At 38.6% G+C, this 16,563-nt stretch overlaps 1 protein-coding gene across 4 annotated transcripts in view; it reads left to right on the top strand.

Moving 5' to 3' along the window:
• The window catches only part of PLPP1 (phospholipid phosphatase 1), a 91,881-nt gene that overhangs the window by 71,713 nt on the left and 3,605 nt on the right, over positions 1-16,563 (top strand). For all 4 annotated transcript variants that reach the window (XM_031445192.2, XM_031445185.2, XM_064480667.1 and 1 more), the window contains one exon: positions 8,823-8,880. In XM_031445192.2, the coding sequence (XP_031301052.1) occupies positions 8,823-8,880 (58 nt within the window). The remainder of the gene's footprint in view (positions 1-8,822; positions 8,881-16,563) is intronic.

Genomic DNA, 16,563 nt, shown 5'->3' with positions numbered 1-16,563 from the left:
TCAGAACTACTTTTCTTCTCACTTGTCTCCCTTTGCCATTCGGAGTGTGGTTCTCTGCGCTGACCAGCAGGCTGGGTATCACCTGGGAGTTTGACATTCAGAATCTTACTTTCCATCACTGGCTTTACCCATAAACTCTGCATTTTGAACAGAATCCCCACGTGATTTCCTCTATACATTAGTTTGAGGAGCAAGCCTTGCTCTGTCCTGTGACTTTGCTGTACCAAAATGGCACCAGCCTCACGTGGACCAGCTGATTTCCTAACAGGTTACTGTCAGTTAATGTAATGACCACTAGGTGCCTGGATCTTGACTTGATTTCCTTTCTCTGTTGAGTAATGCCATTTTTATTGAGTAAGCTGACAGAAAAGGCTTGTGTTGTTAATGGGATTTTTAATGCTACTCTTTTGGGAGAGTGAGGTTTGGGAAGACATTAGATAACATTACTATTCATTTATATAATAAATGAACTTACTGTATATGCACTTGAGAGGGATTACAGGATTGGCTAACTTTTATGTTTCTGTTATGTTAACCATTATTTTTTTCTTATGTAATCTGTTTGCAACTGCAGTGTTTTGCTTCTCAGGTGATATTTGGAAATTTGTGAAGAAGATGGGCAGTTTTCAAGATTTTTGGTTTATTGGATAGAAGTGAATCCTTTAAAAGTTGAGAAAATCTTCATATGGGTAATGAAAAGTAGGATTCAGATAATACCTAAAACCCTTTTCCATATTTGTCTTCCCTTGTTGCTTTGCTTTTGGTTTTGGGCCATTTATATTTGCTTTGAGAATGCTTAAAACTTAAGTTGTTTTTTATTTACAACAGAATATATCTGTCACTTTTTCATTTGGATGTCATTTGCTCCACTAATCTGATTGCCTTTAATCATAATGTAAAAAGGTTTATTCACATTTTACACGCATTATTAAAATGCTTGCCTGATGTATTGGGAAGATACATTAGGTGCTACATGTTTAAGCTAGTAACACTTTGACATAAAATTTCTGACAGAAGGGTGAAACTCCTAATTCTCCTGAACTTTGATGATACAGTCAGATTTTCTAATCACTACAAGGGAAAACACATCAGAGGGTATGACGTTAAAATCAGAGTTTATCTATGTGGTTTGCTGTAATTTATTGGCATAGACTGAGATAAGCTAAGCATAGTATTTAATTACATGATAAAATTATCATGCAAATATAACATATTTTCCTTATTTTATGCATTTTACAACTGTTACAAAACAAGATTGTTAAAGTGTACCTCTTCTGGAGCCACTAAAATGAGAGCAGATTCTTGATGCATGACGGGAAGGGGGTGGGCAGGAAAGGTGTTTATATGTGTGACATTTAAAATATGAAAAGTGTAAAAATTTAATATTTTCTGAGATTACTAAATAAAAATTGTTATTCAAGAGATTAGATTCTGCTTTAGGTTAAAAAATACATTGAGCACCTACTCTGTGCTTAATAATGGTATTGGGTGGTAGGGATACAAGATGAATTAAGATGTGATCCCAGTCAGGGAGGATGGGGTTTACCATCAATTTTTCTTTTGTTTAGCTGTACCTTCTGATTTTTGTAATGAACATACAGAAATACAGAAATTCCTATTTAAAATGTCTTGTTCCACCACTCCCCTTTTGATGTAATGGAAGAAGAAGTATAGTTACACATGATTTTACTGTAGAAGGTTGGTGCTAAGATAGACGTGTTCATTGAGTGCTGTATATCTCTCCTTTGTGGAGAAAGGGCAGTAGCTTCAAGGAAAGGGAAGTAGCTGTACAAGCTGTTTTTTGGAGGAAACAGTGGTTGACTTGGCTTTTATGTAATAATTGTTAAAGAAATGTGGGAAGCCCATTACAGGCAGAGGTATGAAGAAGCACAGAGAGCATGAAACATGGTGTGTGTTGGGAATTTTAAGTAGTTTGGTAGAAGATGATGGTTCTGGAGAGGTTGGTGGGGATTATGAAGGGTCTGTTACTCTGTGGTGAACAGTTTGTGCTAGTGAAGGATTTGAAACATGAGAGTAATTCTGTTTTTATACTTGTAAAAAATATTCAGCTTTCGTCCATTTTATTCTGATTTAAATATCCACTAAAATAGGCATTAAATGTTGTATGATAGGAATTGGTACAGTTTTCTTTTCTCTTAACAGCAGAAGGACTTGAGGTACTAAAGGAAATGTGACTTACCTGCTTTTGTCCATCGTTTATAGAAAGTTTTCTCTAAGTGAAGTCTTGTGGCACTCTGCTAGTCCTGTGACATGGGCTCTACTGATAGCATCTGGTCTAATCTGAAAGGGACTATGAGTGGCCTGTCTGGCCTGCTTCCTGTTGGACTCTAAATTTTACATCTGTGGGCCTTTGCCTCTTCTCTTGCTATTGGCAGTGTCTGCTTCAGCTCAGATCTAAAGTTCTGCATTGGTGTGATCCAAAAGACAGTTTTATTGATGTCTTGAGCCTCATCCTTCTTAACCTTGGTGACCAAGGGTTAGTGGTGACTTCATGGTCAGCGTTAGGTTTGGAAGCGGAGCTTACTGGCTGGTGGTAAAAGGCTTTCTTGGCCTTGGTGTGGTCTTTTTGAGGGAGGGCTAAAACTAGAAATCTCTCGATCTTGCCTCTAGCTAGCAATCCTGTCTTAAAAAAGATAAACAGCTTTGAAAGTGATTTAGAACTGCTTCTTCCTTCTGTTTCACTTGATATCTTTTACCTTTTGGCAAGTAGTCTCCTTGTTTAACTTGTTTTAAAAAGGAGGGTGGTAGGCAAGGTATTGTTAGTTGCCGCACTGGAATACTTCACAGTGTGTCCTTTGTTTAATCTGCCGCTTACCCCTTGTTTCCTTCTTAACTGTCTTAGATAAGGTGGCTTTGGTGATTTGGAGTCTTATTGCACCAAGTCCTAATTTTTCTCTCATGCCAAAGGAAACGTGTGACCTTTCTTACCCTAGTTAGTACACCTGTGTACGTGTGTTTTACCCTGTCAATAAGCTTTGTCATACCTACTCTCTCCTCATCTGTTGTAAGAGTCACACAGTTTTCTTGCTGAGAGTTTGGAACCATTTCTCCCCCCAGTCATCTGATTTTCAAGACACACATGGTTCTACTTTCCTTTGTCTGAAGGTTCTCAGCAACTTCTAGATTCCTGCTTTTTGGAAGATTCTTCTCTAAACAGAAGGCAAATGATCATTTGTTTTTCGTCATCAAATGGTTCATTAAGTCAAGAGTTTAAAATACCCTCCACATAAACCAATTGTGTCCTACTTTTTTCTCCCTCTTTTTCATTTTCCATGGTCTTGCTAGTTTCTCTTCTTTAGAGTTTATAGTCTAATAATATCTGCAAATATTCGATTGTTCAGTATATGATTAAATGGTGTTATTGGCTATGCAGTCATGTTTGATGCATTAATATTAATAAATAGAATAGTCACATGTGACTTATTTCAGATAGGCATATCACATTTATGTATTAAGTGGCTTGGTTGAAATTGATCCCATGTAATGCAGCATTGCTTTAAATAGGAATATAGTAAAATCATTGTAAAAGTAATTCAGGGAATATATGACGTTTTTTGCTGCTGAAATAATTTCTCAATCTCTGGGTAGTTCAAGGATATGAGATGAATTTACATTTTTTCATTGTATCTTATTGAAATGAAATTTGGTTGGGATTATCTTATATTCCTTCACTAATTACCTTCATCTTTGTCTCTCTACCCTTTGGGAGGAGAGAGACTCCATAGTTCTTGTATTTCTGGACATTTTTAGAAATCTGATTTCTTTAAAAGAATCTTCATTCTTTAAAGACTCAGTCTTAACGTAACATGTTTAGTGGTTCTGCTGCTTGTAATAAGCACAGAGTTAATACACTGAGTTTCAGTGGTTTTAAATTGTGTGATATATTTTTTATTGGAGACACAACTTACGATATTTAAAAATACATGTAAAAGTCCACACCTTTCACTGAGAGATGTGGAAACAGGCTTCCAGGGCCTAAGTCACTGCTGGGTTCGGGGCATGAACTTGTAGATAGGGAGCTGCATTTGTACTCCAAATCGTAGGATGCTTGGCAGAGCAACTCTCAGGGAAACTATTGCTCAGGAAGAGGAGTTGGGGTGGGTCTGTGTATGTGTGTGTGTGTGTGTGTTTATTGGGGAAGGGGTTTGTACGAAATTTGTAGCAGGCATATCAAAGATATTTTGATTACCATTTAAAATATTTATATATATATATATTACATAATCCCTACAACAGGTTGTGTTTCTAATATTATTACTATAAAATGTGAAAGTTTTTTCAATCCCCATTTGATAGTTTTCCCTAGAGCCACTGTTAACAGTTTATGTATCCTTTCAGTTGTTTTCTATGTATTTTTACAGTGAATGTGGAATTATATAGTTTTATGTGGTTTACATAAATGACATTTTAAAACATATCCTGGAGATAACTTTTTGTCAGTTCACATAGTTATTTAATTCCTTTTAGCTGACTTGTAGTATTCAGAAGAATAGTGATAGAACCATTCTCTCGGGTCCTTGAGTTGCCAGCAGTGGTGTAGCAAACATCTTTGTGCTTGTGTATGTTTGTCTAGGATCCCTGATGCCTTGAAGTGGAATTGCTGGGTCAAAAAATATATTGGTTTTACATATAGATGGATATATTTAGATAGATCTTACCAGACCACCTTCTGAAAAGTGTGTGCTCACGGCAGTGCAGTATGAATGTACCCATTTTTCCCATTTCACAACCTACTTGATTCTCCAAGTATCTTAGATGTGAGTTTTTTTTTTTTTAAGATTATAACTTGGTATCTCATTGCTTAAGCACTTAGTACAGTTATTGGTTGTAAAAATCCTGTTTGAAATAAAGTAGGACGAATACTGGGGAAATTGTTTATTAAGGGTCATCCCTCCTGTGTTCATTTGTGTGGGACATATTTTAACTTGTTTACAGCATTAGTCTTTGTTTAAAGATTATCACAGAAGAGAAATCTATCATGTCCTTCAAGTTATTTTGCTGTTATGTAAATTTTATAATCAGGAAATAACATTTGAAGAAAATGCCTCATTCTGAAATTTAACTTCCTTTTATTTGGCCTTTAGACTGTACAAAGGACAAATTAGAATTCTCTTTAGATGATTGTTTACACACAGACAGCATTTATTTTTGCATAGTTGTCTAAGTTTTGCTTATATCGACTTCACAACGTGTTACCATGTATAAGCAGTGACTCCTGCTCTTCCTGTTGGGTGTTCCCTGCCTAGAGGTGGTGGCAGGATTAATGTTTTTGCTGGGCTGGCCTCCCATTCACAGCAGTGGAATCATGGCACATGGGGAAGAGTTGGGAAGACTCAGATTTAAACCTCAAAGAGATGTGACTTTTGAGCTAGTTGCTGAACCTTTGGGAGGTTCAGTTTTCTCTGTGTGTAAAGTAAGATTGACAGTTGCTATTATGGGGGTTTTTGTAAAGAGTGGAAATACTGTGTATTAAGTGCCTGCACATAGAAGGTACTCAGAAGCTTGTATCCATTAACAGTCTTTTGACAACTGTTCTGCTCTAGAATGCTTTAGGAATCGATTTTAGGATGATTTTTAGGGGGAAAAGGAAGTTTTTCTAATTTGCAACAGAGCCACTTGGGCATTCCCAGTGAACTGGTGGAATAGTAATAATTGGAAACATTTGTGAGTGCTGGCCACTTTATAATTAAAAACAAACTTTCTGCCAAACTATTGTGTCTCCTAGTAAAGCAGTTTATTTTAGATGACGTTTTATTAGTCCTAAGTCTTGTTTAAAAAAGACTGCTTCTATTTATGGCAATATGGAGGATTAGAAATGCTTACTGATACAGTTCAACTAAATGTGCTAGATAATATATCACACACACGTATGCACATCTTTGTATTGTATGTTAAAATATATATAAATCTTAAAACACATGTAAATCTTTTAAATAAATAGCTGAGCTGGTGGGACAGTAAAGGAAATTTTATGAGGCTGGGATCAATTAATGTTATAGATTTGATGTGTGTCCTGAAAGCTCCTGGTATCCTGGAGCCTGCATTTTGATCAGCTCTGAACACAGGGCACAGGAGGTGAAGGCTGAGGCCAGAGTGCAGAAGGCCCGTGGATAATATAAGGGCTCTCAAAGGGTAACATCCGCTTAGGAGGAACTATCAAAAAGAATTCTTAACCACAGAACCACACGCAAGCTCTTCGAAGGCCAGAATGTATACTATCTATGTGGCTTAAAGAAAAAAAAATTAGAGGTTTCAAGTGGATTGGTAGTGAGTCCAGCAGAAGAGGACACATATTTCTGGAAGAATTCTTTTTAAACCAAGGCATCTAAGATTCCCCACAGATGGAATCCCAAGAACATGAGCTCATAGTCTAATATAAATGAACATACAATCTATTCTGAGAGTCAGCAGATAAAACAAAGTATATAAAATCTCAAAGATTACAGATATTACCCTATAGGTTATAAAATCAGTATATTTGCTGTATAGAAATAAATAAGAAGAGACTGAGAATGTGATGTAGGATAAAGAGAATTAAAATTGACCAGGCAGATTTGCAAAACATCCAAAGAGATCTTCTATAAATGATACATACATTTATGTAAAAATTTTTAAATTAAAAAAAAAAAAGATTAAGCAGATAAGACACAGTGAAAGGGAAGGAAGCTAGACTGGAAGAGACCAAGATTAAAAATACAAAAGAAAGGTTAACAGATATGGAGGGATAAAATGAAAATGTCTTAACGTTGAATCAGAATCTCCGAAAAGGTAATAGGATGGAGGATATATAATATTCAAGATATAATGACTGAGACCTGTCCAGAATTGGTGAAGTATACAAATCCTCAGACATAGGAATACTAAGCCAGATAAATAAAAGGAAATTGATACTAGAGACATAATAGTGAAACTACAGAATATTGAAGACTTTGAGGGTGGGGGAAGCAATGACAGAGAAAAGACAGATAACCCAGAAGGGAATGGCAGACAAATGGCTCATATTTTAACAGCAGAAGTAGAAGCCAGGAATGGTAGAACAGCATTCTCAAAGTGATGAGAAAAAAACCATCAACCTAGAATTCTATACTGAGAGTATCATCATTCAAGAATTTTTAAAAAAAGAAAAGAAGAGGACACTAATGGACTCATCTGCAAAAGAGACTCACAGACATGATAATCTTATGGTTACTGGGGAAAGGGGGTAGGAAGAGATAAATTTGGGAGTTTGAGATTTGCAAATGTTAACCACTATATATAAAAATAGATTAAAAAAACCAAATTTCTTCTGTACAGCACAGGGAACTATATTCAGTATCTTGTAATAACCTTTAATGAACAAGAATATGAAACCGAATGTATGTATGTATATGCATGACTGGGATATTATGCTGTACTCTAGAAGTAGACACATTGTAACTGACTATACTTCAGTAAGAAAAAAGAATTAATGCAAAATAAGGACGTTTTCAAACTCAAAGAATAGCTAAAGATGTAACTGTTTTTCATATTTTAATTGTTTCGTGAGTTGGGAGGAGGAAAGGAAGAAAGTTGGGTGGTAGGGGACGAGCAGTGAGATGATTAGAAAGTTATTTGTGAAACTTTTGTGAACATTTCTGTGATCATGGTCATGTTGGCTCCATGGGATTTGACAGTCTTGGAAACTGCTTTTTATTAACTGTAGGCTTTTCAATGTAACTAATTGAAAATAGCCATAAAATATACAGAATTCTGCTCAAATTACTGATTTAAAATAAGAATTTGTATTGATCTGCTCTCTACAGCCAAACAGTTGGTAAGGCTGAAAGTTATTTATTTATTTATTTGTGTTTGTTTTACATAGGTTAAACCCAGAATAGTTATCAAGTCTGATTACATAAATTCTGGTTAGCAAAAGTTAAGAGTATTCTCTTTCTTCAGAATGTATCTGGTTATAAAAAAAGACTATCATAATTCTTGGTAGACTCAGCATCAATATATGCTTAGGAAATCTCTGCTTTCCTACCTCCTCTCAGTTGCCAAACACACACACACGTGACTTTCTGGTATGTGTTTTTGGAGTCTTTCCTCCTCTCTGAATCACAGGGGAACCAAATTCCTTTTGAACCAAGCAGGGCATAGTAAATGAAATACTTAAGAAGATGTCCCTGTTGGTTTTGTTCTTAAGTGCTATAAAATTAAGTTTTATAAGCATTCTGTCATTTTTAGGTGGGGAAGATGATACCAAGATGTTTATAAAATATAATATTGAAAGAGATGATTCATCTGGTTCAGGAGTATATATCAGTGTACAATTTAAAAATTAATGTCAAAAGCACTTAATCTGGTGGGAAATCTAAGGCAAGATGCACAAATATCACTGAAAAATAAATCTAAAAATTTTTAAAAAGTAGTCAACTTCTGAATGTTCCAAAGAAGATATTTACTGGTGTTATTCAGGGATAAACTGTTTTCAGAGGAAAATAAAAATTAAATCATGGTCATGTAAGTTTTAAAGTCAGGCCATTTGAGCCAGTTAGGGCTTGTCATGCATTACTTTAGAAATGCTTAGGTAAGTTTGCCCTCAATGAATCATTACCGATCCTGAAAGTTTCAGTAAAGTGACACTGTAGAAATCAGACCTCAGACCCTCCTAAGACTTACTTTTTCATGTTCCTGTCCTAACTGTCCCCTACACACCCCTCTAATTTCTAAAGGTAAGGGGACAAAGCTGTGTACGCTGGGGAGGTAAGAAGATACATGAAATCAAAAATATTCTTGGTCTCTAGGAAAGAAGATTAATGTCTCTCTCCTTTCTCTTCTAGATTGTCCTTCTATTCGGGCCACTCTTCATTCTCCATGTACTGCATGCTGTTCGTGGCAGTAAGTACTTTGTGTCTGTCGATGGTGGGTTATGTCCTGCGTGCACTCTGTGTTCGGCCTTTGTATCCTCTCCTGTGCAGCCACTTCTGACATTCTTACTGGCTTTACTTCTCAGTCAGCTGGACCCCACTGCTGGCTGCAGTAAGTTCAGAGGAGGAATGGATGCCTGTGCTTTTGCCAAAGCCAGCTGCGATTGTTTGAAGCTACCTTTGTCTTTCATTTAGAGGAAGCACACAGGCAAATTGTATAGCAAGCTGCAAATTGGGAACCTTCAGGATAATTAGGGAGTCTATTTTTAAAGCAGATTGTTTTCTGACAGTGGTAAAGGCCTAAACAATCAGCAAACCTACACACCTGGGGCTAAGAATTAAGTGACGTGTGCCCTTACTTTGGGACAGATTTTCTGAAGAGTTTTTCTGGAACATATAATAGCTTCTGTGTAGGCTCAGCAGGTCACTGATCTGAGATACAGACCAAGGTGACTGCTGCGCCTGGTACCTCACCCTGACTGAGAGCCCTGGCCTCAAATGCGTGGTGTGGGTGCTGAGCAGCCTGCCATCCCCCTGGGGCCTGCTGGGTGAGGAGTTTGGATTATCTGAAGTGAAGACTGCGGCTGTTGCTCCTATTTGAGCAGGTTTTATTTTCCTTCCACTTTCTGAAACATTTCCCAGACTGCTTTCCATGGGGCTAGAAAGGTTTCAACTCAGGAAGAGCCAATTGCTGCGTCAGGAGCTTGTCTGCAGTCTCCAGGTCGTTCTGACTGCACTCACGTTGTACAAAGTCAACTCTTCACTTTGTCAAAGAGAGGCTTGGCACCTGTATTTTGCATATCATACTAGAGATGAATGTGTATCAAGAGTAACTAATGGAAGACTAGGCTTTAGGGCACGTACAAGCGGTTTTTAAAGGTCAACTTAATTCTTTTGTTTTTTATACTGTCCTATTTTTCTGTATATATAAAATGATCAAAATTTGGTGGGAAGAGGGAGATCTGTACCCACCAGATCAGCTATAATTTTTGTCTTGATTTTCTTTATAAGTGGATTTTTCTGTAGTTGTGGTATATAAATTTGCTGTTTGGGACCCTGCCCACCCCCCCATCACATTAAGCACTGTGTGGTATTAAATCCATGATATGGATTAAAGAGTCATGATGTGTAAGATTAAGAGTAGCCTGCTGGGAGTTACTTGGTTTTATTTAGAATTTAAAATCAGATTTATCAGAATCTTGCTTTTATTTGAAAAACCAAATTCAAAAAGTTAAAAGAACATAAAATTTGGGGGGAGTGGGTACAGCTCAGTGGTAGAGCCCATGCTTAGCACACACAAGTTCCTGGGTTCAATCCCCAGTACCTCCATTAAACAAACAAACAAAAGTTTGTGAAATGTAAAAATTGCAGATGTATTATATAAAATTCAGACCCACAACTTCAAAACCATTCCAGAAGAGTTAATTTTTGGCTTCTTCAACATTTTTGGAAGTTGCAGGCTTTAATCTTATGTTAATTTAATTTTGTGAGGAAGCAACAGGGTACCAATTCAGCAGAATTTAGGGCTTCCTTTTTAAAATACTCACCCAAATGTTTCTGAAAATGTGCCGTGGGAAATGTGACTTACTTGAAGGTAGTAACAACAAATACTATTCTAACATCCTCTGTTCATTTATCTTACTAGGAAAAGTTACCATTCTTTCAAAAGGACACCGCCATATTTTTTTCTTTTTAAATAGGACATGGGGACTAGGCGAGAAAGGGAATGCCGACAGTGGCTACAGCCATTAATATATTCTGAAAACTTTTCCCAAAGCATGAGTTTGTGACTGCACTGAATGGCTTTTGAATGTCTGTAGCCCCAGAACCAGACGTCACCAGGGCAGCTTTTGTGGTTGGTTATTCACTCACCTGTGTGTCAGTATCTTTAAGTCCTTTATGAGAGACCTGAGAATCTGAGGTTTGGTTGCTATTAATGATGACTCACATTTACACTGCTCTAAGTTTTGACTCTTTCTTATAGCCTCCATGAAGTAGGAGAGGGGGATGCCTGCTACCCTTTTACAGAGGGGGAAATAGAGGCCTTGGGAGAAGGCTGCTGAGGTCTGTAAGCTGTCAGGTGATGTCTTGTTGATCAGGCTCCCTTGCTTTGTTGCTTACCTGCGCTGAACTCCAGTCTAGTTATTTTGAAGAAGGTGAGGTGATGCAGATCTCTGAAAGTAAAATGGTGACATGTAACTTCAACCCACGGTTTTTAATTTCAAGTAATATTCTCAGATGTGTCTCCATGTCTTATTTCTTTTGCTCTTTGCTCCCTTGACCTTCCTTAAAACATCTGTATATTTGTTTAAATAGAAAGTTTTACTGAGCTCTTTTGTGGAATATGAAATTAATGTATAGAGGATGAAATTAATGTGTAGAGGGCTCAATGGCTTAGTCTGCTCTGTGGCCATCCAGGAGCAAATGAGGAGGCAAATAAGGGATGTAAGCAGAGGACAAATGACCTCAAGTGTAGCATTTGGGTCATTATGAGCCATTTAGATGTAAAGGTATAATAATAAAAAAAATTAAGATAATTAGGTCTGTCATAGACCATGGCCTTTCTGGAGAAGCAGGCAGGCCACAGCAGCCATGCAGTGCATTTCACTGACTAAGCAGTGGAAAGATTTACTTGATGTGGATGTAGGTTCCAGCTTTTATTTCAGCCCCTGAACACACAGATGTCTCCCTGCTTTCCAGCTTTCACATTTATATACAACACTTAACCGCTGCTCCCCTCCCCCAGATTCCTTAGGCAGTGACTCATCTTGTTCCCTTAGGCATCTTGGCATGAAGGGTAAGCCCCAGATTTGGGTGGAGATGTACAGTCATTTAAATCCTCTCTGAGGACAGTCTTTGGTAGCCAAAACTTCCCTGTCAAGAATTCCTGACACCCAGAAATTAACTTTTAGTTAAAAATGTCTTTTAAAGAAAATACCCAGACCATTGTTCTCCTCTGGCAGGTAGCCAAGCACTGCACACTTTACAGTGGCAGGAGTCAGACCCATGAAAACCACCTTTGTGGGGGAAGCAGAGGGCAGAGCTGCTTTGCATTTAGCCACTTGATGTGCTTAGTGAACCCCTTTGGCCAGATGCCAAAGATTCCAAATTCACTCCATTATTCAGGAAAAGATGCATGGAATGAGACTGTCCTTTTTTTCTGTACAGTAAGGAATATACCAGAACACTTCCCAGTACTGTCATATTGAGGCCAAAACCCCACATTGTTTATATCAATTCCTGTTATGACATTTCTGTGTAAATTACTACAGTGGGGCCCTAAGTAGTTTTCAGTGTCCGTGCTTCAGCTTGACTCCCCGCTCCAGTCACAAAATGCCTCGTATCGGGGCCTCACCCCCACCTGTTTGGATAGTGCTCCCCCCCCCCCAAAACTCTGTCTTACTCAGATGCTCTGATGCCACCTCCTTTTCTCAGGGTTCGTATGATCTGGCATTGACCATACACTACCTAGCACTGTTGATACTTCATGAAGATGTTTCCCAAAGTGTGGATTAATGCTGAGCATTGGGAAATAGCCCATAAACTACATGAATCCTGCCTAATTTTAAGGTGGGATTTGAGATTTAAATTTAGGAACTCTGTGACTCCTAAAGATGGTGACATTAAAGTCTAGAGAAGACAAAACTGAGTCCTGCCGTACAGTACTCTCCTGGCCAGGTCTCTCATCAAATGAAGGTGGAATAATCCGTTGGTTTACCTGGCTTGGTTTTAGAAGTGATGTTTCAAAATAAGTAGACCAAGGTATATTTCTGTGTTGAGCATACTGTTGTCAGTCTAGTTCAGGGGTTGGCAGATTTTTCAGTCACAGGTCAGATAGTATTTAGGCTTTGTAAGCCAGATGCAATCTCAGTCTCATTGTCTTTTTTTCAAATAACCGTATAAAAATGTGAAAACGATCTGTTGACTCTAAATGAAAACGGGGGGGGGAACCCCCTTATTTTAAGAGTAGAGAGTACAGGTAGACCTCATTTTATCGTGCTTCATTTTATCATGCTTCACAGATAGTGTGTTTTTTGCAAATTGAAAGTTTGTGGTAACCCTGCACCAGGCAAATCTATCAGCACCATTTTTCCAACAGTGTTTGCTCACTTTGTGTCTGTCACATTTTGGTAATTCTCAAAATATTTCAGACTTTTTCATTATTGTATTTATTTTGGTGATCTGTGATCTTTTTGATATTACTGTTGCAAAAAGATTACAACTTGCTGAAGGCTCAGATGACTGTTAACATTTTTTAGCAATAAAGTATTTTTAAATAAAGGTATGTACATTTTTTAAGACAAAATGCTATCACATACAGTATAGCATAAGCACAATTTGCATATGCACTAGGAAACCAGAAAATTCACGTGACTCCTCTGTTGCGACATTCACTTTATTGCAGTGATCGGGAACAGAACCTGCACTGTCTCCAATGTATGTCTGCATTAAGAGACTTCATAGCACTTTGTAGATGAGTGTTGCAAAGTCTGTCAGGAAAGGCAAAATAAAAATAAGACAGCTTCAAAAAATATCTTGTTCAACAATTAGATTTTAAAAATGGGATTGTACAACTAGATCCTTAAATGGAAGCTGAATGTTCAGAAGTTTTATGAAAAAAAAGTTATGTCCTACCCTTTGGTGATAGTAAAACAAGGGAAGAATGCTTAAGTACTGTCATAGACATTGAATTTCCTTATTTTTTTTTAAAAAAAAGTAAATATAATTTTTACACTAAAGGAAAAATACGTACACATAATTTTTTTCCCAACGTGGCCCTGTGCAGTAAGTCCTGTTGATCTTGACCGGGTCTTCTCTGTGCACATAAAACTTTCATGAGGCGCTTCATGAAGTGATACACAAGTGTTAGGTTCTGTGTTTGGGCAAGGGCCTCTCTGCACTTGGCAGTGAAGCATTTTCTGCCAGCCTCGTGGAGCTTCTTCCTACAACCCTCCTCTCTGAGCTTGTGTATCTAGTTATTTTGAGCAAATTGACTCCTTCTGTCCTTCTTGCCCAAAGGAATAAAAAAAAATTACCTTTATGAACCTCTAATAATATTTCAGCTAAGAAGCTTTTATTTCTTTAAAAGCTTCAGGCATAGTGGCTTATTTTCAACCCATTTTTGGTAGGTTTTACTTTGCTAGGAGAGCTTGGACACTTACCCTGCATTGAGCAGTAGGGTTTATGTGGGGCTTTCCTGACCAGAAGCCCTATCTGGAGGAGGTGGCTCAGTTTGCTCTTCTTGGAGGTAAAACAACCCCTGAAACCTCCCTTTTCACAGGGCCCAGTAGTGGTGCCTGGAGGATACTGGTTGAGCTGTAAGGCTAGTTCTCCAAACTAGTTTCTCTTTCTGAAACCGAGCTATGCTGTCAGTGGTTGTATCTGATTTGCTTGAGCTCTTGGTTTGATTCGTTGGTCAGATTCAAGACAGGGAGGGACAGACAGGCCTCACTGCAGTTTCCTTTGAGGCCTTGAGGTTGTATTCCTTCTCCCTATCATGTCCTCCTGTGGTATCTGTCTACTCTGCCACTTTTAACAGGTGAAAATGGGGGGAGGGAGGAGTGTAAAGGTTAGTGAAGCATATGCTGTATTTTCATTTTTCCTGTTAACTCTTCTTCATTCTCAGTTTGTGTCTCTTGCAAATGCAAGGCCTCCTGCGTTTTCCTGGATGTTATAGCAGGGCTGACACTAGTGACAGGCTCAGGGATTCCTTTTATAAACATGATTGTCCTCTTAAATGTTTCAGAACAGTGCTAAAATTTGTGAGGGAGGTAGGCATATGAGGTCATCCTTTCTAATAAGCAAGCACTTTCTGGTTTGGGTACCTAACTGGGGATTCTCCCCCATCCACTCTCTGTCCAGGGCTAACTAACCCTTGTATTAATTCCCTTTGCTTCCCCTCTTGAAAACCGTTACCACTGCAAATCCACCTCAGTGTAAATCCCTAAATTAGACGCGCTTTTTTACCTGCAGCTTTACCTCAACCAAGAAATCTTCCACTGGCTGGTGACTGGACTTCTGTTTGCCCTAGTTACAAAACCTGCCAGCTGCATTTGGAGCCCTTTGTTCCTTTTGCTTGCTGTCATGCACTGGGGCTTCACGAAGCCTGTACTAACATAGTGTGAAGCCTTTGCTTCTGGGGAGCACCTCAGTGAAGAGCTGCAGGTTACTGCTTCTGTTCTGCCTTTTCCACCCTGTCTTTTATTTCTAGTTGTGAACTTCCTACTTCGGAGCTTCTTGCTTCACCAGAAAGTTGGATGTTAGAATTGGAAGGGATCCAGAGGTTAGAATTTCTCATCAGGCAGTTACCCTACTCCCTCTACCCCCATCCCCCATCAAATACCCATTAGACAAGTCAGTGAACTAGGACAAAGTGAAGCGCGGTCAGAGAAGAATCTTATAACTGGCCTGGGACAGCGAGAGAGAGAGAGAGAGAAAGAGAGAGTCATTTGATTTAGGGGCTCACATCCTTGTACTGTTTGTAGAAAAAAGTCATAGAAGTAAATCCCATGCCCCATGCCCCAATTCTCTTGTAATTGTTCCTTCAGTGGACATTCAGTATGTTCGTTCTGATGTGAGATTTAATTTTTCTAACTTTTTCTCACTGTTTGAATGCAGGTATATATAAAGTTTTCCTTCTCATTTGAAACTTGCCTTTTAAAAAAGTAACTTTGTATCATTTGAGTCACAGAAATCCAAATTAAAAAGCAAAACAAAACAGGATTTTGGTTAAACACACAGAAGGCTGTTAACAGGCTTTTTGAAATCTTTTGGTTGTAAGCAGCTGACCTGCTAAGCCCTCCTAGAGGAGAGGATGGTCTAGAGGAAAGGCCCACATGGGTGAGAACTAGCACACCACTCGGAACTGAGCTTCCTTTCTCCACGTGTCTCTTTGGCCACCTGGGTTTTTACAGTGTGGCTGCCATTCTGCTCCATTCTTTTCTGTTAAATACCTGTTCTCCTTGTCTAACCTTAGCTTTTGCTTCCTCTTTAGTTTGCAAGTAGCTGCATGTATCCATTAGGAGCCCTTTCCAAAACTTCTGAAAATAGAGACCCTCCTTCATACTTCAAGTATAAATCCCAGAGGGTAATACAGCCCAGCAGATCTCTGGGTCAGGCCTGTCATGTCACCTGCCCAGTGGCCTCAGAAAAGAAGGCAGGGCTGTGTGGTCTAAACAGAGCTACCCTTTCAGCTCTGTCCGTGGATGGGCAACATCCTCCAGAAAGGGAGTTTGAAAAGTCGTAGACACTGCCAGGGAGCCTGTCTGGTAGCATACACAGTATTGAATATGGAGTTCTGCTAAGTTCTTCTAAATCTGAAGAGAGAAGCAACCAAGTACCTCACCCTGAATGAGTCTAGTACACACATGGTTAACATTTGCACGAGTGAGGAGGAAGGGGAAGAGTGGAAGCTGCAAAGGCAGGACCCTATAGAGCCTTATTATCAGCTCTGGCATTAAAGAATGAGCTGTATCCCTGCATCTGGTTCTAATTCACCAGTGCTGAGCAGCATGATGCTCAGTTTCTCTGAGACAGGTTGGGAAAGGTGGAAGAATGGAGACTTCTTTATAAAGGAACATATATACATTCCTCTCCCCTCTCAAGGGACAAGGAGTAAGACAAAAAATAAGAAATCCACAAAGTCAGAAGATGA

Source organism: Camelus dromedarius, chromosome 3, assembly GCF_036321535.1.
Source record: "Camelus dromedarius isolate mCamDro1 chromosome 3, mCamDro1.pat, whole genome shotgun sequence".
Taxonomy (NCBI): Eukaryota; Metazoa; Chordata; class Mammalia; order Artiodactyla; family Camelidae; genus Camelus; species Camelus dromedarius.
Note: the sequence above shows the minus strand (reverse complement) of the source record. Positions and strands in the feature narration are given on the sequence as shown.